We start from the raw sequence: 23,790 nt of genomic DNA, 5'->3' as shown, positions 1-23,790 counted from the left end.
CCTCTTATTTGATTTAAATAAAAAAACACTAGCACTACCACTACTACTACCACTACGTACTATATGACGACTACTACTACTACTACTACTACTACTACTACTACAACTACTACTACTACTACTACCACTACTACTACTACCACTACTACTACTACTACTACTACTACTACTACTACTACTAGTAGTCATTCTCAAACACATTTAAAACCATCGCTGCTGGGCGGAAAACTTGCAAGTCCAAAACGGTACCTTTTCAGGAAATTAGAAAAAATGTGTTACTTCTGATGGAGTGTAGACACAAGCTGTGGAAATGCGAGTTTCTGACCAACAGTGACAAAATAATTAGTTTCTTCTGTAAGAATTACTGGACTGCTTTCAGTTTGAAAGAAATACAAAGTTCACATTGTAGGCACCTGAACAATTCAACAACAACTACAGTGAAAAGATAAACTGAAAAATCTGTCTAACATGAATAACAAATTGTCAAATTGAATAACATTCACACATTGTCCTACCTGGAGTGAAAATATTAATTAAACATGCTCATACAGATGAGCTCAAATGATTCTTCCATGTGCTTGTGTGTAAATTAATGTGTTTTAGCGGCAGGGTCATTATGGCTCTGTGTCCACCAAAGCAAAACCAGAAATGTGACGAGGAGTTGAGCGTCTATTCTGCCTTATATGGCGTTTTTATCTGCTAGCCGGGAGTCAATATTTTTGGTGTGTGAATTACGTTTACTTTTAGTCTAGTTTTACTTGTGCAAGCTGAAAATGGTCACTCCACTATTTCTGTAGGTTCAGCGATTAGCCTATTACGGTAGTGTCAGTTAACAAAATTATTATTTCCCGTTTTAGTTTTAGTCTTATAGTTTTATAGGGGTAGGAATCACTGGAGAACTCACAGTTTGATAAGATCACATCACATTTCTTTCATATTATGTTACAATTATGTCATTCATTGCATCTTCTTAAATCAATTTACAAATGTCAGTGTTTCAAAAAACTAACCATATTAATTAATAATTTATATAAATAAATAAAGGTTATTATATTTTTTCAGTTAGAACATCAAATTAAACATTAAAACCTGTTCAACTTGATCAACATAATATTGAAGAGGCCTCTTTCAGACCTTTTCAGATTAGATCATTTGAATATTTCAACATCAAATGAAACATTTTGTGCTGTCTGCTGGCCAGAATTTCACTGTCAAAACTATTGCGAATCTCAGAGTTAAAGAAGCAATCTACAGGCTCACTTGTAGATGTACTATTTTCACTAGCATTCGTATACTGGGCTTAACTCTTTCCCCAAGCCTTCAGTGTTACATACTGTAATACAGTAGGTTTCCATTTACTATAAAAAAGCAGCATATTTTATTTTATGAGTGCATGCGTGCGTGTGTGCGTTTGCGAGTGTGGGTGTGCGTGTGCATGTGCGTGAATGTGAATGTGCTTTTGCATACTGTGCATGTCCGTGTGTATATGTGTCACTCTCTCTCTCTCTCTCTCAGTTGCCTCCTTCCGGCTCCCTCACGCTGATCATGACGTTGTCATCCTGTCCCTTCCACAGCATCTCTCCCTCAAAGTCCACCATCTTGTACTTGCGGCAGCGCAGCAGGATGCCCACCACCTTGTCGGAGATCTTGACGTAGCGGTCGAACAGCCGGCCGAACGTCACAGCGACGCGGCCCTGCTTGTCCTTCTGGCCCAGCTCGTTGATGATCCACACCATCTCCTCCATCTCGCGGTGGATGTGCTTGTGGGCGCGGTCGCCCCGCTCCGCCGTCTTGGTGCCCTCCTTGGGCCGGCCGTAGCCCTTGTCGCCCTTGCGGAGCCGCTGGGACATGGCCAGCTCGTGGTCGAAGTCCTCGCTGAAGGGGTTGAGCTTCTGGCCCTCGGTGTGCTGCACGGACCACTGCTGCCAGCGGTTCTTGATGTCGCCCATGGTGGAGACGTGGCTCTGAGGGGGGAGGGGGGGGGGGGGGGGCAATGTTATTTATTATTTGTGTTATTAAAGACCAGGGTTGGGAATCCGGAACCGGAGGAACCAGATTCAACATTTCATCACATGTGGAACCCTTTCTGGAAGCGGTTTATCACACTGACAGAGCTGGTGCTGTATGTGGACTTACTGTGGTTCTCAAACCACAAGAGTTACAGATCTCTAAGGGTCCATTTGGAACCCCCTATGAAGTTAAAGGTAAGTGTTAAGGAATTGGACCGTTAAAATCCTAAAGGATCCAACCTGGATTTGTCTCCTGTGCAAGTGCTGTATATAGGCCTATATATATATTTTACCACTAAGCTACTTGCTCAGGGGAGACATTTTCCTTCAGGTCAAACTTCATGTCAAACCAGAAACAGAATTATGTCAAAGGTCTAAATAGATGAGCAGTGAGATGAAATGCAGCCAGTCATTAATGAGTGGATTCTTCCCCAAAAGTTGAACTATATTTTGTCCTTGAAACGCCCAGAGTGCTCTGCCAAAAAACGCTGGAAGCCGAGAGCGTTGAAGCACCGGGCTCTGCGCTGGGAAGAGGATGCCATGTTTTTGTTTCTTATCCATATAATTGCATGGCAGAAAAGCACTGGTATAACTGAAAAGAAAACAAAAGCCTTGTGTTGACCAGCCCTTTTTCCTGGCCTGCCTTTATCCTTAAGACTATATGTACTGTATGTGATACGAGTGTTCGTTAACTAATAAACCCCACCACTTAAATAACAATTTAAATGACAATCGCGGGACATGTTACATTTCCGAGTGAAACGGCTTTCAAAATAAGATGCTCCGCCTATTAAATGACGTGGTTGGCGCTCGGAGCCAACCACCAGATTGTGCTGTTGGCGATAAATTACTTAATGTGCATCTTCGACTGTAAAAGATCCACTGCTTGGCCTTTTCACTGCACCCTGAGACCCTTGCACGCCCCCCCCCCCCCCCCCCCCCCCCCGCCCACCACCACACACACGCACGCACGCATGCATGCACGCACACACACGCACACACGCACGCACGCACACACGCACGCACGCACGCACGCACGCACGCACGCACGCACGCACGCACGCACGCACGCACACACACACACACACATTCCCATATTTGAAATCAGCAGACCGTTCAGTGATTAGTGCAGTCTGGATAACTTCTTACCCAAACAGTTGCTCTGTCTGTGCTCGTGCGTGCACGTTTTGTTCTTCTTATAGAATTCTAAATTTAGAAAAGTCTTCTCCTAGAAGGATCCTTAGTTTAGAATAGTCTTCAAGGAGGATTCTTAGAACACATCTTCAGTTATTCGAAACCAGATAGAGATAGAGATTTGGGTCACCAGGGATTTGGGACCTAAGTTGTTTACAGCCCTGCAGGTTCTCGACTAGTAGCAGGGTCCCCGGACCCCACTTCGAGAACCACTGGTCTAATGCAAACTGGGGGTCCTAGAATTCTTATTGTTTAGGCTGAAGTGCTTCTCAGTCTCAACCTCACCTGTGTTCTGTTTTCAGTTAGTGGTCACTGACTATCTCTGACAATACAATTCACCAAGGTGCATAGTGCATATAGTACAATATAACTATCAGGATAGCGCAAAAAGTCAGAAGAAATTCTGTTGCGGTCCCAAAATAAATGATAGTCTACAACAGTTTATGAGCTCTTCTTTGAGCCAGATTTGCTAGATGTTCACTTTTGAATGAGATTATCTATAAATGCCCCAAGTGTCACGTGTGTACGTCTGTAATCCATGTAACTCGAACTCCGTTCGCCCCAGCGACTTCAAATTCGACACACGCGTTCCACACCCCCATGGAGTGCAGTCCAGTGTCGAGTCTGTCGGATAGCCGGTTATCCAGAACCAGCACAAAAGCCTCTGCCCGGACCCTGGACCTGATCACTCCTATATCTGACAACAATGGTTCTGACATCTGCATAGACTCCACATTAGGGCATGCCTGATAAATAACTCCATATATGGGAGGACACCGACATAACAACTGGGTATAACTAATATTATCAAAGAGAAATACCAAATATATTTGACATGTATAGTTAATTGCTTCAGTATACTGTACTGTATAGGATTACTGTGCTTTATACCTAAAGCAGTGTTGGTTTGACAGGGTCATATCTTTAGGTTGTGCATGTGGTTAAGACTTTAAGTCATGTTTTGTGGGCTCAGCTTTGGCCCCATGCAGGCCGTGTCCTTCCCTCCGCATGTGTCTCCTGTGATCAGCACCGTGCCACTGTCCTGTCACTGGATATGAGCAGAATGTGTCCTGTGAAATGTGACGCCATCGTCTATGCAGCCACACGCATTCCTGGGGACCATGAAACACCCTCTGAACAAAATGACCGTCTCTCCCCACGTCCCTGCAGGGCTATCCATCTCTCTTTCACTCTCTGGGAGACATTCCATCTCCAACTGTACCTCTGAATCACTCTTTCTCTGTCCGTAGTTATGAGTTATTAGTCATTATGTACAGTAATATCGCTGAAGTCACTTATTCTGTGGCAGAGAGAGATGTGAGCTCACTGAGCCTTTCTACTTCAATGATTCTCAACTCTCAACTTCTCAAGGATCCCCAGTTTGACCCCCAGCGGTTCTCAATCTGTGGGTCGGGGCCACTGCATGGGGGGCGTGAGGGCCACTGCATGGGGGGCGTGAGGGCCACTGCATGGGGGGCGTGAGGGCCACTGCATGGGGGGCCACTGCATGGGGGGCGTGAGGGCCACTGCATGGGGGGCCACTGCATGGGGGGCCACTGCATGGGGGGCCACTGCATGGGGGGCGTGAGGATATTGGGTTAGGGGTCGGGGCCACTGCATGGGGGGCGTGAGGATATTGCCAGTGAGCTCCCCAAATAATTGGCAAAACACTAAGATTGTTTTTATAATATGTCATTAATATAAAACAATCCTAATATAAATGCACCATGTCTCTGTGTGTACGTGTGTACGTACGTACGTACGTCTGTAATCCACATAACCAGAGAACAGTGCAGTGCAGTGCCTGGTGTCAAGGCCGTCGGATCGCTTTTCATTGTGATAAATAGGAAGTTAAAGTATTGATCCAAGCTTGATTATTGAAATAAAAATGCACGTGGCCCATCTGACGGCAACAGCACGGCCATTCGGCTGCCGTGAATGCAGGCCGTGAACGCTTTTGAGAAGGGGGCTCTGATCACTGCATTAGGCAACAGACTAAGCCCGGCTTAGATTTTTTAGATTTCTCACAATCAATGGCCAGAACTTTATAGTTTTTATTTTAATGAAATCTATGTCCGACAATATTCTCTGCTTTGTGTAACTTGAGTAACTTGACGCCTCGGCTTCTGCCTTCACCTTTTCGGTACCACTAGTTATTAGTGGATGTACTCCTTTTTCCTTTTATGGACCGAAATAAAATCAACCAAATAAATGGAACCGAATGGACCCATAACATGTTCACACTCTCTGACTTAAAAGACCTGTAACTCCTCAGAGACTGACCCCTCACCCTGGGCGATTCACGGACCACACGTTGAGAACCACTGACACGTGTGTCAGTCTGCCCGTCTGTTTGAATGATGTCCTCATCAAAATGACCTGTGATGATTGCCCTGTTTTCTTAATTCTTTAAATTCTGATTGGATGAGCTTCATCAACATCAGAATTGAACAACAACATAGTCAAAACATCTAGAATGAATCACATCGTCGCTGGAACCCCCTCAAGGACCTGACTCCACTTTGAAGACCACCGTCTTATAATCTCTCTCTCTCTCTCTCTCTCTCTCTCTCTCTCTCTCTCTCTCTCTCTCTCTCTCTCTCTCAATAATGAATGCTCCTTCATTCCCTCTCTCTCTGTAACTGATGCTCTCGCGACCACCTGAAGGTCAGGTCGGAAAAAACGTGTACCGGCAAGTGTGGGCTATATTTACTTCCATTCCATGAGCCTGCACGCACACACACACACACACACACACACGCATGCACACACACACACGCACGCACGCACGCACGCACGCACGCACACACACACACACACACACACGCTTGCAGTGTGGACAGTACATTTACTTGATACATATGATATGATATGATGATATACTGTACTTTTCACTCCACTACATTTCTAGGAGAGGAAAAAGTACTCCCCTATTTCAAATATAGTGGCTAGCATATTATAGCTTATAGTATAGCTTTTAACATAGCTTGCAGATTGGCTACTTTTGCGTGGCACTATTGTATGACAAAATATGGCATCAATTTACAACAACAACAAAAACACGGCTTCTGCCATACAGCAACAATATCGTCTCTGTCGGGTGGAAAACTCATATGTCCCTGCTTTTGCCTACTGTTTTACACTTTTGTCTACTGTAATGTCCAAAACTGTTAGTTTCCAGGACTGAAAAATAGTTAGCATATCTGCAACATCTGCTATATGATGCTTGTGTGTGTCACTGCAGTATGTATGGTGAATAGGGCATTCATTTACCAAAAAACACACAATGTTAGAATATGGCGATAAGAGGTTTCCGCCCGACAACAACGAATAAACAAATGCATGGGACCAGTTGACAAGCAGGCTGAGTGGGGTGCTGGTGAACTGGCCGCACGCACGCACGCACGCACGCACGCACGCACGCACGCACGCACACACACACACACACACTGGGTGTAAGCCCAGCAAACACAGACCTGCACTTAAAATAGCAGCGGTAGAGAGGTTTTGTTTATGTGCAGCACCTGTTGCACTGCAGTTCAAAGACATGACTTAGAATAGATGCTTTTCCAAAACACACTACATCTAATCACAAAAGTTGTCCGGTAAAGATAGCTCTTCATAAAGAAATACAATAATAATAATAATAATAATAAGGCTAATAATATATTATTATTATTATTATTATTATTATTATTATTATTATTATTATTATTATTATTATTATTATTATTATTATTATATTAATTTGGTTTCCTCTACCGTCAGTGTGGGTGAATGTAACACACATTGTAAAGTGCATTGGATGCTATACAGTAAATGCAACCTTTACCAGAATGGTAAATGGTGCATTCAAGCACCATTCACTAGTTTAGTATCTCGTCGCCAACATGGTAAAACAAACCTTGGGTCTGTTGGCGGCCTTCTTGTTTGGTTGCTTGATGGACTGCTGCTCCTCGCCCTTTGGCTCGCCGCTGCCGTCGCTAAGCCCCGCCTCCTCTCCCAGTCCGCTGTCCTCTGTGTCCACACTGCTGCTCCTCGACCCCGCCCCCTTTACTCCTACTTCAGCGTTCTGTAGCGCCCTCATCTGGCGACGGCGCGTGGGCGACTCGTTGCCCAGGAAGGGCTGCTTGCTCTCCACGGGAGCCGACTGGATCTTGTCTCGCATGGCGTTGATCAGGTCACCTCCCCCTCGCCCGCACTCGCTGATCGTGGGCTGGACGGTCTTGGTGATGCCGACGGTTCTGATCCCGCAGGTTTGAGTCTCGTCGCCGGCCTCCACCGCAATGACACGTGGTGTGAGGCTGAGCTTGACCACGTGCTTCTTCTCCTTCTGGTCCTCCTCCTCTACAGAGTCAGGCATCCACCCAGAGGGGATGGTCTCCTGGGTGTCCTGGCGGTCTTGGGCCCAGCCCTGCCAGCTCTTCGCCAGGCCGGCTACCATGGCCGCACACTTGATCTTCTTGACGGCTCGCAACAGCGCCGGCCTGGGCGGAGCCTGTGCAGAGACCCCGTCGGTGCTCATGCTGACCCCCTGAGTGCAGGGCGGTGTGTTCTGTCGGTCGGTATGAAGGTGGTGTGTTTGGGTTGTTGACTGTGGGAGTTGTCTTTCAAACAATTTCGTCAAAGTGAAGGCGGCAGTTTGAACACTTTACAGACAAGAAAGTAGAGATGACTTTAGTAGAAGTTGTCTTCTACTTTCCTAACGCTTGTTTGTGATGTTGTCTATCTGATGCTTCTGCTGTGGCTGCACTCTCCAATGCACTCTTGATAATCTGGAAAAAATTAGAAATACAACATGTAAATAAATATGTTTGTCCCAAGGACAAAATGTGTGGATAAACTCCTTGTTCTGATCGGCTGCAGATCTGGTACGTCGACTGTTGACACTTGAGGGAAAGTCCCCCAAAAAATGACGGCTGAGTGACTTCTGTCAGAAAGTCAGGCAGTACGATTGAGTCTGATCCTCTCTATTTTCCACACTCAAGCGGTTTCCATTAATAAATGAGTGTATTCACATAGAAAGCAGAATCCCAAAAGCAAAGGCTCCAGTTCCAAAGCGGTAAACCCCCCAATCGAAAAGTGAATGGGAGAGAGGCCAGAGTTGTGTGTTTGTACCTCCAGCAGGGAATGCTTGCCACCTTGGTAGATGAGTACCACAGACGAAAAACAGTCCAAGTCCAAATTTCAGACTGACCCCTCCACGAAAAGGCCTCGGTGTCCTGAACCCTTATCTATCATTTATATATTATGGATCAATAGTGTGGACTTAGACTGTTATTCGTCTGTGGTACTTGTTGTTCAAGCCGGTGGGAACACAAGTCATCGATGTAATTGTGTAAAGAATAAACAAATCTCAATAATGTAATAAAATAATTGATTACTAATTACATTTTTTTTTAAATACCAATAAAAGAAAAGTTATTCTCACAGATCTAAAAGCTATTGTTTGTACGTGCGACACACTATCAAAATTTGGTTAATCGATTCATTCATGGATAAACAAAATATTAATAAAAAAAAAACACTATTGATAATTTGATCAACCGAAAAAGAAATAATCGACGGTTGCAGCCCTAGGTGAATCCAACATACAAAAGAGATTCTAGAAACGCTACTGAACTCACCAATCGAGAAGTGAACGGGTGCTTGTCACATTGGCACAAGAGAATGGTTGTTGAGGCCGGTGGGAACGGTGTGAGAGCTGCAGGGGTCCAGGACATCAGCTGCATGTTAGTCTGAACTCACACACACCACTGTGGGGATCCGGCCTGCACCCTTTAAATAGCCAGGGGGTCCTAACAGGAAGTGATGTCACACGGTTCCGCTTTCACACGACCCGGGAGGGAGGGATTGGTGTCAAACATTCAGTGGCACAGGACTGGTTTACTGTTTCACTGACACGCGCACACACACACACACACACACACACACACACACACACACACACACACACACACACACACACACACACACACACACACACACACACACACACACACACACACACACACACACACAGTGGGAGGGACAACAGGTGTCTTGTCTGGTGTTGATGTTAGGGTTTAGGACGGTTCTCACATGCATGCACGCACACACACACACACACGCGCGTGCACACACACACACACACACACACACACACACACACACACACACACACACACACACACACACACACACACACACACACACACACACACACACACACACACACACACACGAACACACACACTGCACTCATGTAAACACACAGATACACACACAGAAACTTTACACATGTAGTATTCCCTACATGTTCACATATAGGCTACACACATTAACAACACAGACAAACATACACACATTGCACATACAAATATACACGCACAAATACACTAACCACATGACACACAGACAAAATATGCAGTTACACATTTAGTACAAACACATTACATATGAGCACAAATATACACACATTAACGCATATACCCAGGCATGTCTACTGACCTCCCTCCCTCCATTGTGGGGTGTGTGTGTTTGTGTGTTTGTGTGTGTGTGTGTGTGTGTGTGTGTGCGTGCGTGCGTGCGTGCGTGCGTGCGTGCGTGCGTGCGTGCGTGCGTGCGTGCGTGCGTGTGCGTGACACACAGTGTGACTGTGTCATGCGATGACAATGTTGTGGGGTTAGATGTGTGTGTGTGTGTGTGTGTCATGCGATGACAATGTTGTGGGGTTGTGTGTGTATGTGTGTGTGTGTGTGTGTGTGTGTGTGTGTGTGTGTGTGTGTGTGTGTGTGTGTGTGTGTGTGTGTGTGTGTGTGTGTGCGTGTGTGTGTGCGCGTGTGTGCGTGCGTGCGTGCGTGCGTGCGTGCGTGGGGTGAAAGGTCTGGAAGCAAAAGGGGGGACAGGGCTATAATAAAGGACTGTCATTATTACATCATTAGAGTGCAGACGAATGTTTAGACATTGAACAGTATAGTGTGGCATGTTGTCATCGCTGTTATAATACCAGTAAGACGCCCTGAGGGCGAGAAGTGACCTCGCCCTTCGCTGAAACAACATGTCTGGTAATGCCCATATATGGACCTTTTTTATTATTATTTTATTGGCGTTTTCGGACCGGGTAGGGCGTAAATGTGTGCTAATTAGTCTGGCCAGACGGGGCCTTAGGCCAGCCCAGTTAGGGCCCAGGTAGGGCCGGGCCTTAATTTTCGGGCCTGTTGAGAACTCTAGTTTTTTCCGGCTGCCGGGCGCGGCTGCGCTAACTTTGGGGCGGGCCCGTCTAGAGTTTGAATGACAGGTATCAGTCAAAAGGGAGACATCGAAGAGGAAGGACGGGTGGGGAAGGGTCAACATATGGAATGTCAGAACAAGTCAGCTCCATATATGGAGATCTAAAGGTTTGAGGTTTGAGGTCAGATGTAGAGTTGCTGGCCGGCTCCAGATCTAGGTGATGATCCAGTCTTCTCCATGCATGGATATCCAGGGTTTGATGAGGTCGGTGTCGTGAACTTCATATATGCAGATGGCCATATATGAAGCGTGTCACGAGGCATGGTGGACTGACGGCTATATATGGTGGCGTGACGAACGGACGGACTGACGGACAGGTTTTGCAGGTTTTCATAGTAATCTGTGACCTACTGTTGCAATAACCAAAAGCAGGGGATCTTTTTTCAGGCCAAGCACCCCTTATTGTCTTTGTGTTCATTCAACTCACGCATTGTGAGCTTGTAGATGTGCTATTTTCGTTCCTCCACCAGAATATAGGGTTCATGTGGTTAAGACATTTAACAAATAAGGACAAAAAAAGTTCCTATATCACACAAAGTTTTAGCAGCCCTCCTGTAGTAACTCAGAGGAGCCCCTATGGCTCCCGGATCCCCTGTTGAAGACACATTATGACTTATTATATATTCACATGCAGTCCAGACAACAATCAGATCAGATCAACAATTCATATAATGTCCGGTGGGGATATACATTTTATCACTGCTTCTGGTCAGACTGAATTAAATATTATGCATTTCCTTTCGGTATATATTCAAATTACATATTTTGGATACAGGCCTATAGGGCCCATTTAGACTGAAGTCACATCCAGTCAAATCAGATTCAAATCTGATTTATTTCTCAAATCTGATCTTTTGGCCCGCCCGACCACACTGCATTTGCAAGTGACCAGATCGGAGATGTCACAGATCTGTGTGTTCAGACTGGCAGCCTGAATCAAATCTGTGCCACGCCCACTGCCACATCCAGATCCAACACAAACACATGGAGTGTGATTTAGATCAGGTTACATACTATGTTCAGACTGAGATGGATCTCCTGAAATCAGATTTGAATCAGATTTGAAACCACCTCTGAATGTGTCTCAAGTCGTGTAAAAATCGGATTCCATGTGACTTGCTTGTGTTTAGATTTATTTAAACAAGATTCCAATCTGGATGTGGCACAGATCTAATTCAGGGTGGATTTGGCTGCCAGTGTAAATGGGGCCTTACATGCAACAGAGTATTTCTATCTTGGTAAAATAAATGGTAAATGGTGCATTTATATAGTGCTTTTGTCCATATCACTTTACATAAATTGTGCATTGCATTCACCCATTCACACATACACCGATGGTGGACGAAACAAGGCACCAATCTGCACATCGGGAGCAATTTGGGGTTCAGTGTCTTGCTCAAGGACACTTCGACACTAACTCTGGGGGAGCCCGGGATCGAACTGGTTAACCTTGCGGTTCCCATCCAGCCGCTCTACCGGCCACTCTACTCCTGAGCCACTGCTACCACTGCCACCCCCTGTGGTATTGTTCGATTCCCTTACTGTAAAATAAAAACAATCTGGGTACTTCTTCCACAACTATATTTCCTAGTACAAAACACACAGCGTACTCTCGTGCCCATGGTGAACGTCTTCCATGTGCATTAACAACAACATTATTACACAATTAATTAGTGGGCTAATTGTAATAATGTAGCCTAATAATGACACATTAATCTAACAGCTTGTCCCTCTGGTGCAGCACGTGTCTATTCCTGGCTGAGTGCACATCACAGTGCTGTGCTGCGTGCGCATTGCTGCGTGCACGTGTCTGTGTGCACGGGGCTGAGCATGGGCCACAGCTGCTGCCTTGGCCTGAAGTATAGGTCTTTGGGCCAGATATTTGACCAGCACAAACACAGACGCACGCACGCACGCACGCACGCACGCACGCACGCACGCACGCACGCACGCACGCACGCGCGCGCGCGCACACACAGACACACACACACACACACACACACACACACACACACACACACACACTGTATGTGTTGGAAAGCTGAGATGGTGACATGTTGGCCACTAAGTCAGGTTATTTCAGTCACTCTCATGAGAGTTGCTCAGCTTTGTGTGGCTCTGACATGAATAAGGAACTGATCTTTTAATGACTCATACATTAATCATACATCTTAAAGGTTTCATGACATGCTGGTTTTACCAAACTTTTAAAGTCTTTAATATGGTCCTTCAAACATGTATATTGAAAGGTTTTCATTTTAACTGAAAAATCCACTCCAGTGAGCCATGGCAGTTTTGTTTCTCTGTGTTCTGAGCCTGCGGGTGTCGCTGTTGAGGGATTTTGCCTTTAATCATCACCTCTGCTCGCAAGAGGGTGCAGGATTAATGTACTGGTACCTCCAGGGGTCCAGGGGCCAATCACACCACTTTTCTGAGCCGTATTATTCAGAAAACCACAGACCACAGAAAATCCACTGAATGTTCAAAGTTCTGTTTTTTTTTGCTGTAAATGAGGAGTCACAAAACCTACAAAAAATTTAATAAATAAAAATAAATAATGATTTAATACACAGATTTTTCCAAAACGTTTCAAAGATTTTCAGAGATGTTTTCGTTTTCTTTGGACGTTATTGGAACATGTTGCAAGCTAGCAGATCGGTAAGTGGTTACATTGTTAGTTATTATTTCTATTAATGTAAGGTTTTATATAAGGAAAACCAATTTATCAGCTGTGTGTGGGCGTGCGTGCGTGCGTGCGTGCGTGTGTGCGTTCGTGCATGCGTGCGTGCGTGCGTGCATGCATCTCCTGCAATGAGTGTATTTCTGTCTGATTACTGTGATCAGAGCGCTGTATCTTTTTATGGACTTCATTGCCACTGTCAGTTCACAAGCACATGGACTGAGATCTAGGGAAGGAGAGGACTGCAGGAGAGATGGAGAGGAGAGATAATTAGTATGCACGCATGGTGTATAGAGTATAACATACAATGTTGGGAAGCTATTACTTTGGAAGCTATATACAACTACTTCACCACAGTAGTTCGGAGAAACTCACCTGCACCCCTGAGAAAAGTAGTTTGTAAAAGTACAGTAACTTAGACATTCTAATTACAATGAACATACATTAAAACGTATATTTGAAATGTTAAGCCTTGAAGGCATATTAGTCTAATATTTCATTTTGCCACAGTTCTAACTTCTGCACGTTGATCCCAGGGAAGTGCGTGGCATATTAGAATATCCATGAGAGGTTGTTCCTGCAGACGTGGCATAATGGCATAATTAATAGATCCTGCAATTGTTAATGGGCATTATTGATCAAACATTTATATTATATAAGTTTGTATGTGTGAACTTCAACTTTAAAAAAGGATAATCCATAGTCAAGTTCATACATATTGTATTTATATGTCTTCAAATATAGCCATGGTTGGGCCGGCACATCGTACAGTACTTGAGTAAATGTATTTTGCTACTTTACACCAGTGAATGTCTAGATAATTTGTTTACATGCTGCTGTATTTTGGCAACCTGCTGCTCCCTTCTCCTTACAGGCTTCATGGTAATGTGTTTTGTCTTACAAGCCCCACAACAGAATGATGCATCTATTCCCTGAACACGCCGGAGGCCCTGACAAAATGTAGCTCCTGTCAAATATACCTTCATACATTCCTCACATGCTGGGGCGGACTAGTTGTTTGTGCTGCGGCCTTGTTGTTTAAGCCTCACTGTTTGTTAATAGTTGTATTTCCTGCATCCTGACTTTAACAAAGATGTTGTGTTGAACAAGGCGAGCTGGGTAACAAATTACATGTCTATGTACACTGAGGCACACCATTAATCACTGAAGTCTTTAAACCCTATATGGTTGAACTTAACCAGAGTCCCTCAGGGCTTAGTGTCTTTAACCAGAGTCCCTCAGGGCTTATACTATAGTGTCTTTAACCAGAGTCCCTCAGGGCTTATACTATAGTGTCTTTTAGTCCCTCAGGGCTTATACTATAGTGTCTTTTAGTCCCTCAGGGCTTATACTATAGTGTCTTTTAGTCCCTCAGGGCTTATACTATAGTGTCTTTTCTGTTTTCGCTCTATATTAAATATCTTCGAAAATTTGCACCAGATGAGCTTGTAGAGTTTGTAGTTTCCCTACAAGACATATGCTGGGGTTTTAAGTGGTTAACCACAATAAATGCAGGCACCACATCCACAAACACTTGGTAATCCAGCTCCAAAATGTCAGCAAATGTCAACAGCTCCTAAATGTTAAGACACTAGGGAGAGATGTCTCCGACAGTCTGACAGACAGCTTCCAGAGGCGTTTTCAATCTTTCTGTGGCACACCAATGGGTCGCATCGCCACACACGCTGTAGGCCTACTGTAGAATGGATATTTTTGGAATGCACGCACGCACGCACGCACACACGCACACACGCACGCACGCACGCACGCACGCACGCACGCACGCACGCACGCACGCACACACACACACACACACACACACACACACACAAACCTTTGTACTGTATCCGACATATTACTTCTGACTACTTTTAACCATTTTATATCGCCTGAGCACCATGGTTTTCCTGTTTTCTCTACTGACAGTTACAAATCGATACATTTAGTGTAGCCTCTGGCCGGGAGGCGAACCCGGGACCTTATATCAACAAGCCACGTATATGTTACCAATCGGCTAAAGAGCCATGGCCTGATAGGCAAGTATAACGCAGCCACCTATAGCCTACAGTTTCCCCCACCTATGAGCCCGTCCACATGCGCCATCCGGGAGCTTGGCTTGACTGACTGGGGGGACCTCCACCCCAACTGTCTCAGCATACAATCAATGTAAGTCAAAGGAGCAAATTTTGAATTATCAATTTCAAATTACTGGAGCAATTATGTTTGATTTCTTGTCCACATTTGTGACTATGTGCAATATTATATGAGATGCATGCTTGTGCTCATTCTGTTCTTATCTATGTTTCCATAATCTACTAGGTCATTTTTTCACGATTTTGTAACCCATTTTTTCACCCAGTGTTAATTATCTAATGTGGGCGCTAATCTGGGCGCTACACAGCGGACTGACCTCATGCTTCCTTCTATTGACGGCGGTGGCTCAGGGGTAGAGTGGCCGGATGGTAACTGCAAGGTTGCCAGTTCGAACCTGGGCTCCCCCAGAGTTAGTGTCGAAGTGTCCTTGAGCAAGACACCGAACCCCGAATTGCTCCTGATGTGCTGGTTGGTGCCTTGCATGGTTTCCGCCGCCGTTGGTGTATGAATGTGTGTGTGAATGGGTGAATGTAATGCACAATCTATGTAAAGTGCCTTGGATAAAGGCGCTATATAAATGCACCATTTACCATTTCTATGCATGCTTCTTTTCACCTGACAGGGGAGAGTTTCCACGGCCGGACGTAGCGCGTGGAAGGAACACGTTATTCCGACCAGTTCCCATCAGGCGCCCCGGCTGGCCAGGGGGAGGTAGTTTAGAGACCAGGATTACTGCATGTTTTTGTGAGGGTACCTACCCTAGGGAACACGGGGAGAACATGCAAACTCCACACAGATCCACTGTTCTGTATATATTTATCTCTGTGTGTAATAATAAACTTCAGAAGATATGTGTAATACTTCGTTGTGTGTTATATGTTCTCCGCGCCTGCGACTCGACGGATCCTCACCCACCACCCCAAGGTTTAGATGGAGACTTCTAGGGACCTTATAGATGGTCAACGAAGAGAGAGAGAAGGAGGGGGCTCTCTTGGAAAAGGTAACAATGTGCAACTTAATGTGGTGAAAGAGGAGTCTACTCTATTTAAGTAATCGATTAAATCGATCGTCAGCCTCACAGACGGGGTCTTTCTGCCAACGTTTCAAATGATCTTTATTTCTTACTCCACTTAATCAATAAAATCACACAAAGTTGCAGGACAAGCATTCAAATGTCAAAAACAGAACAGAAGCGTCCATTTGCAGCAGAACTTCAGAACAGAATATTTCAGTTAAGAAACATGTGTTGGAATGCATTACAGAGTGGAATATTTAGCTTTTGTCCTGAATGACTGAGTGAATCAATCAATCAATCAATCAATCAATCAATCTTTAATATCAATTAAGCCAATACAATTGAAATAAGTGGGGAGAAGACACGTAATGTTAACCGCATATTCATTCCCTCAGAAGAAAGTGATGATGAGGTGAAATTGTCGTTATTATTTTGTTTATTTCATGAGATTGTTATCCACCTGTGTTCACACTGTCAGCTGCAAAAGGTACAAACGAAGCAACACAGCACATCTATCGCCAAGTCGCTGTTGAAGTCTTGATCAACATGCTTGTTGACGTCAAGAGGAAGAAAAAGATCAAGGAAAATAAAGCCTGGGTTTTAAGAGATCAAGGATGGAAATAATTTGTTTCCCCCTCCATTACAAGCAGGAGTTGTGTGAATAGAGATAAGGTGAGTGGAAAGCTGCAGTTGAAGCCAGCTCAACTTGAATTGTTGTGTATAGCTTTGTAGATTTTGTAGCAGGTACAAATGTTGGGTGTCGCTTCGCTTTGTATCTTTGTATCACTGGATTCCATTATAAATGAATTGTATCCTGTAGCTTTGTAGTTGCCATGTGAAGACAGTATTTCCTTAGCCCTGACAAAATACTGATTGTGTTTAAGGCCTCAACTTTACAATTGATTGCAATAAATAGTTACTTAACATCCCAGCGTGTCCCAACAGCTAAAATAACTAAAATAGCGTGGAACAGCTAAAATAACGTGGAATTATGTATGTATAAATCCCTTTATTTGTGGAATAGCTTTGGTGCTGGTGTGTCATATGAAATAGCTCTTTCTTTAGCACGCTTCTTTTCGAAAGATGGATACATTAATCAACTTCAGACAAAATATTGTATGAGCAAGGTTATACAATCAATAACATATGCACATCAAAAAATATATAAATTAATGCTGATCCCTCCCGCATATACAGTACGTTCCATGTCATTTATAATGAATTAAATCAAAACATATATTACCTTCAAACTTCCATTCACATTGGTCCACATATTTGTTTTATTTCCACCAAACCCAAGATAAGTTAATTCAGCAGAAGGTTTATATGTGTAGTCATCACAGAAGTCACCTTTAAGCCAAAGTCATGCCATGTCCTATGACAGTCTTGCGCGTAGAAAATAGCAGATCTATAAGCTGACACACGTGACCCAGATGTGAATATCAAAAGCAGATTTACACACCCCCCAGCAAATCCAACCTTATTATTGCTTGCAGACTAGATGCAAGCTAGGAGACTTCTGTGATGGTTTATAAAACTATTCTGAATGAATTTGTGACGATCATACAAGTCTTTCCTCTCAGAGGGCACGACAATAAATCAAATGATTCTTCAATTTCCTTGTTACTTGTGATGAACAATTGAACATGACTAACTTTAAAGTTTGAACTTGACATCCGGCCTAGCATAAAGTAACACATTTATTGGAAATACCTGTACACACTTAACACATTTTGTCACAAATTAATATAGACAAAAAACATTCTTTGGGTCACTTTTAAAATAGATATTTATGTTATTTGACTTAATTCACAACAATTAAACCGACTTAATACATTCCCTTTTGAAACAAAGATTCATTAGAATTTAAATTCAAGAGAACGGTGTCTTTCTAAAAAACTGTAATGCAGAATTGGTAATGCAAGGCCCACTATAACAGGGTCAAAGTGGGGTCCGGAAGAGACTCCAGGGAATCCCCAGCAAAAATAGTTAAACTAGAATCAAAACCACTTTAACCTTATTTCCAGGTGGGTCTTTGCGGCCAAATACCTATCTATTTCGGGGTCCTTCCTTGACATGGAAATGTTTGATGACCCCCTGCAATATGAGAGTGGTGGCAGAAAGGCTCAAATCAAATACAATTATTTTATGATATCAACAATTTTACAGGGAACATACGGTCTATTTTCATTTTCACCACACAGACTATCGCCTTCTGCTTGTCTAGTTGACATCCAAAAATATTTATCATGACACAGTTTAAATGAAGAACACAACTAACTATTTGAAAAAGGCATTGCTAATTTTAACATATTTGTGTACCTAGTTTTGGATAGCAATTCTCAATGAATATATACATTTTTTATATAAAAAATGAGTAACCAGGAATCCATGCAGCGCTACGTCGAACTATGGCTGTAGAATCAATTGGTAAAATATGGGTATGAAAATATGCTGTTTTTAGATAGCCTGCTCCTATTTTGGTATGGCAAAGGATCCATTGAAATTGATTCAGTATTAAGAAGAAATGCCTGACTAACATAGATCATATTTTTGTATATCTTTTTAAGCAATGGAAGAAATTACATTGAAAATACTTTCTACCGTACACATGGTGATACATTGCACAATATTCTGCAAAGTAAAAAGTGCATCAGGATTTTTTCATTAACGGACCACTTTTTCCAACCCGTCTTCATATAATTATTCCTTGCTAATGTTTATTATAGCATTTTCGGTCTACTCACTTTGCCAACCAGTGACATCATCGGTATAGGCAGCTTTGGTAATTTCTAACAATTTCAAAGATGTCGTTTTTTTTATTTTATTATTAATGCAAGAATGAATTAATGCAAGATGGCTTCTATTTCAGCATGCTAACTTTCCAGGAAGAGATCGGCTGTCATTTCCATTAGTTTAGAATTGATGATGTCATTGGTAGGCATGTTTCTGAACTGTCCGTACGCCCATCAATGAGACCCTAGAGTGTGTGTAGACAGATAAGTTTGAAATAGATAATAAATGAATAAAATATAGTATTGTACTTAGTGACACAATGAGTGGATAGCAGGTTGACCTGGTGGGTAGAGAGACTGTTCCATCCTGGTGTCACACCAAAATCAGTGACCCATCAACTTCTGTTTTGCACTTTCATCACACCTGCTTTGCATAATAATAATAATGAAAAAAAAAGGCTACAGTAGAGTCTATGTTTGGTTGGTACTTGATGTTGGTTGGATAAAGTTATTTCAGTCACAAGACATGGCCAAAGCATTTCCGGGGGTCCCCAGCCAAAAATGTTGAGAACCCCTTATAAGGGGAAAAGATTTACATATTTACGTACCATATTATATTATGACATAAATGGTAAGGTTCTATAATGTAACAATTAAATTCAAGGGTGCCTTGTATGGATTGTTTTTACAGGGGTGACCTGATAGAAAACTAGATAAAGTGCCCCTCGGGGCACAGGTCTCCACCAGGGCAGGTCAGGTTATGTCCTCCTGGTGGCGCTATAATAGGCCAATGTGAAAAGGGTGCCATTTCTTCTTATGCCTTGGATGGCAATTGGATGATTTGAGGCATTTTGTTCCAAAAATGTGTTTTGCAAAAATCCACCTGTTGGTGGCGCTATAACAGGCCAATGTGAAAAGGTCTGGGATATATTCCTCAGCCTAGTAGGAAAGTCTGTGAAAGATTTCACGTAAAATTTAGCTGGTAACAGACGGACGGACGGACGGACGGACTCACTCACACACACACACACACACACACACACACGCGCGCGGACGCACACGGACGGAGTGCAAAACATACTCTCTCCCCATGCCTGCGGCCTGGTGGAGACACAAAGTTTGAGAACCACTTTAGTAGAGGTCCATGACTTGACTTGTACTTAACCTGTACAAGAGACTCACGCGAGTCTCTCGGCTCAACAGCATTGACAAAAATGTAGTCAATGCTGTTGAGCCGAGATTTAGTCACTAAATCACTATCGATGTAAAATGTATAAATGCAGGGTCTTATTTATTGCTGTTTTACAGTTAGGATATCCCTGCAACACACTGCTACTGTAATGTACTGGCAACACAGACCATGTTTTCAAACAGGTCACGCAAATTCTCTCTTGCAATGGTTTATTTTGGACCGTTTATTTTTGATGTTTTTTATTTATTTTAATTATCTTATGTTTGAAATGTTGTCCCTTGACAAGTCTAGAGTAATTCTGTCCATTAAGGTAATACAAATTTAAAAAATCCATTTTTTTCTCATATCTGTCCTCGTCTTCTCCAGTAGGCTAATGTAAATGGCCCCAAAAAGGCAATACAATTAACTTGTTAAAAATGGCTACATATTTATTTCTCGTTTGACGTTGATGTTTCAAGTCAACTATCTCAGTTCACGTCTCTTTGTGTAGCTTAAAAGCTCATGCTAAGACTTATCATGATGTGTAGGCTAATTCATTATTAATTGTATTCAGTCATGCAGATGCTATACCTGCTAATGCTACAATGTTAACAGCAACTATCAAGGATGTACCTTCTCTCATTCTGCATTTTAACCAGCTAAGATAGCCACATAACAGATCAACTTTGGCTCACTCAAAACAAACAAACAAAAAAACACTAACAGCCATTAAATATATATTTATATAGATAGATATAATTATATAAAAAAAGACATTTTAGAATTGTAAAGTGCCAAATGAAAGACATATGTTATGCTTTGCGGTTTAAATAAACTACATGTATGTATGTCTCTACAGTGTGCATGTTGTGTTCCCTTTTCAGTTCATCCTATTTGTGTGTCCCTTTAAGAAAAATAAAATTAAACTAAAACAAACAAATTCTGACGTCAGAACGCTCAGACCATTTGTTCAGATCAGATGCTGCAAAATAAATGTAATCCTTCCTTGATTCCTTCCTCTGTCCCTCCCACCCCACAGTCATAGTGTGACTAATCACCACATCTTGGCAGCCTGAGTTTGAGGGCTGTAATTTGAAAGGGGGGGGGGGTTCTGTGCAGTCAAAATACCACTGTCACATGCTACCAGCACATGGCTTCCTGCTGCCTGAAACAAAACCTCCCTAATTTCACCCAGCAATGGAGCAAGCTCCAAATAAAACCCCAAGAGGAAGGAGAAGACACTTGCTGGTAGAAATTGGCACAGTAGAAACTGTTATTAGAGAGAGCTGTGAGACAAAGATTGGAAAAGAAAGTAAGAAATAAACAAAAAAAACTGTGGACAAATGGTTGTCCTTTTCTTGTCAATCACTAAGCCAAAGTGCCAAACGTATTGGCTTTTTGGTGTGTCCCACCAGCTAAAAATAGTGTCTGCATCTGCCTAATTTCACAGACAGAGACTCCCAGAATGTTCAGACTAAAACGCAGGATGGCATAGAACTGATATCCATTCTGGACCTCAGAACATCTTGATGCTTCTAGAAGGAGGGCGAGGCTTTCATTTCACCTTTTACTCTGCTCAAAGACCTCTGTACCAAACAGCTCACATGCAGAGGGACCATACTTTACATGTAAGAATGACAACCAAAAACACTGTTCAACCCCAGGCAGCCCGGGGACATTGGCCTTAAGCTTTAGCTACTATAATAAGCAGACTGAAGTTTCAGAGTCAGCACCACCAAGTCTGAGACCACGATTCTCTGCTGGAAAACGGTGGATTGCTGCCTCCCAGTTGGGAGTGAGTTGCTACCACAAGCAAATAATTCAAGTATCTCAGATTCTTGTCCACGACTGTGGAGCAAATGGAGCATGAGACAAATAGACAGATTGGTACGGTAGCATGGCCTATGTAACAAGACCATTGTCATTAGCAAAGCTTGTTGGGACGGTTGGGTAAATGGGTAGTGCCCGAAATAATGTGATTGTGGATTGTAGAAGTGGCAAAAATGTGTTTCCTCCATAGGGTGGCTGAGCTCAGCCCTAGAGATAAATAAATAAAAAGCTCTGACTTCCAATGGAGCTTAGAGTAGCGCTCTGCATAGAGCCTCTGTGCCTCTGCATTGAAAGGAGGTTTGGGCATCTGATCAGGATGCCTTTTGAGCATCTTCAAGGGCTGGAATGTCGAACTGATAGGTGACCCCCTGCAGTCTAGACCCAGAAGTTGCTGGTGGGACTATTATGTCTCATCTGGCCTGGTAAGGCCCCAGGGTCCCACAGAGAGGTGCTGGACTACCTTGGTTATTATAGGCTGCTGCCACCACTGTGACCCAGCCCAGGGAGAAATGGAACACAGTTGATGGATTGATGGATTATTCATTCTCTCTTTTCCTGGCAGCTAAGTCCATTTTTTGTTGAGATCCATTTGGACTGCAGCCATATACTGTAGATCTCATAAAAGATGGAGGTGGATAAAAAGGGAAGTGTCCTTAATCACAGAAAGACAGTATGTGTGCTGTGATGTCCTTTAGCCCTCCAGAAGATCAAGGGACCATGGTCTCTTTTTGACTACGAAGGGTTAACCCTTCCAGGTAACATTCCAGATAAGTTCTGTGATACTAGGATCACCGCTGAAGGGGGAGGCGTTATAAAAAAAAACTCATATAAAAGTGAAAATAGCAGATTGACGTGTTGTGAGCTTGTCGATCTGTTATTTTCTCTATTTTGGAAAAATGTATGTTGATTCTGAATTCTGGGTTCCCAGAACTCAGTGGTTAGTACCGCCTCCTGAGCAGGGCTCAAATTAGGCTTTGAGAACCTTATCTGACACTGAGTCGTAGCGTATACGGAAACACATCCAGGACCTTGTGAAGTACGTTTTAACGGCACAGTTCACGTAGTTGTAATCGGAAAGAGCCTTAAAGGTGCTGCATGGCTGAAGCCTGCTGCCTGTCCATCAGTGTACACATCTGATAAGTTGCTGTATACATCTCCTTTCCGAGCAGAACCGCTTGGTGTAAAGAACGTTGTGAACTATACTTGTTTCCATGGTGGTGTAATTGGCTACACCGTCAAAAAGAACCATTTAACTCCCAAGTCTTCAATGACACTAATTGACATCAACTGGTAGAAACTGCAAAAGAACAAAACGTTTCCACGTGCCGCAGCCACAACGAGAGGCACCACCAAGAGCATTAACATTTCCCATGAGTTTGATAGCAACAATCGGTTGACAAATCAAAGGAGCCCAATGTTTCCCATATAAGTCCCAGGAGTGGCCGGCTTTTGAGATGATTATAGTTCCCATGCCCACTAGGAGCGGTCACAACAGGGCCCGATGGTGCTCTCCAGTGACATCTGGGACGAGTGTCGGATCAGCGGGGCCATGGTGGGGTCCACCATGGAGGAGGTGGGGAACAGTTTGTACCAGCAAATCGCCATCGTGCTCAGGTCCAGCTCCTCCAATAGGATGCGGGCCACGCCCATGAAGCACTTGCGGTCCATCCGTCCGTAGTTTCCCCAAACGATCACCTGTCCAACAGAAATGAAAGCCTGACGGTTAAAGTTAAAGTTGTAGTGAAATGAAAAATCACACCCGTGTGAACTGAGTGGTGCAACTCCCCCCC

General features: G+C 43.5%; 2 protein-coding genes across 4 annotated transcripts in view; both read right to left on the bottom strand.

Moving 5' to 3' along the window:
* Positions 1 to 1,449: 1,449 nt before the first annotated feature.
* Positions 1,450 to 8,953, bottom strand: abraa (actin binding Rho activating protein a). Its single transcript, XM_079509780.1, has 3 exons — positions 8,831 to 8,953; positions 7,108 to 7,978; positions 1,450 to 1,964 (listed from the first exon to the last, which is right to left on the bottom strand). Exons 2-3 carry the CDS (start codon positions 7,726 to 7,728, stop codon positions 1,512 to 1,514), a joined length of 1,074 nt encoding a protein of 357 aa, XP_079365906.1. The 5' UTR covers positions 7,729 to 7,978; positions 8,831 to 8,953; the 3' UTR covers positions 1,450 to 1,511.
* A 14,475-nt stretch (positions 8,954 to 23,428) lies between these two features.
* Positions 23,429 to 23,790, bottom strand: part of rims4 (regulating synaptic membrane exocytosis 4) — a gene marked incomplete at its 5' end in the record, with an annotated part of 39,979 nt that continues 39,617 nt past the window's right edge. For all 3 annotated transcript variants that reach the window (XM_079509550.1, XM_079509549.1, XM_079509551.1), the window contains one exon: positions 23,429 to 23,695. In XM_079509550.1, coding sequence (XP_079365676.1) covers positions 23,477 to 23,695 — 219 coding nt within the window. In that variant the 3' untranslated portion in view covers positions 23,429 to 23,476. The remainder of the gene's footprint in view (positions 23,696 to 23,790) is intronic.

This window comes from Electrona antarctica (genome assembly GCF_951216825.1).
Source record: "Electrona antarctica genome assembly, chromosome: 9".
NCBI classification, from domain to species: domain Eukaryota; kingdom Metazoa; phylum Chordata; class Actinopteri; order Myctophiformes; family Myctophidae; genus Electrona; species Electrona antarctica.
The sequence above is the reverse complement of the archived record's forward strand: the minus strand, read 5'-3'. Positions and strand labels throughout refer to the sequence as shown.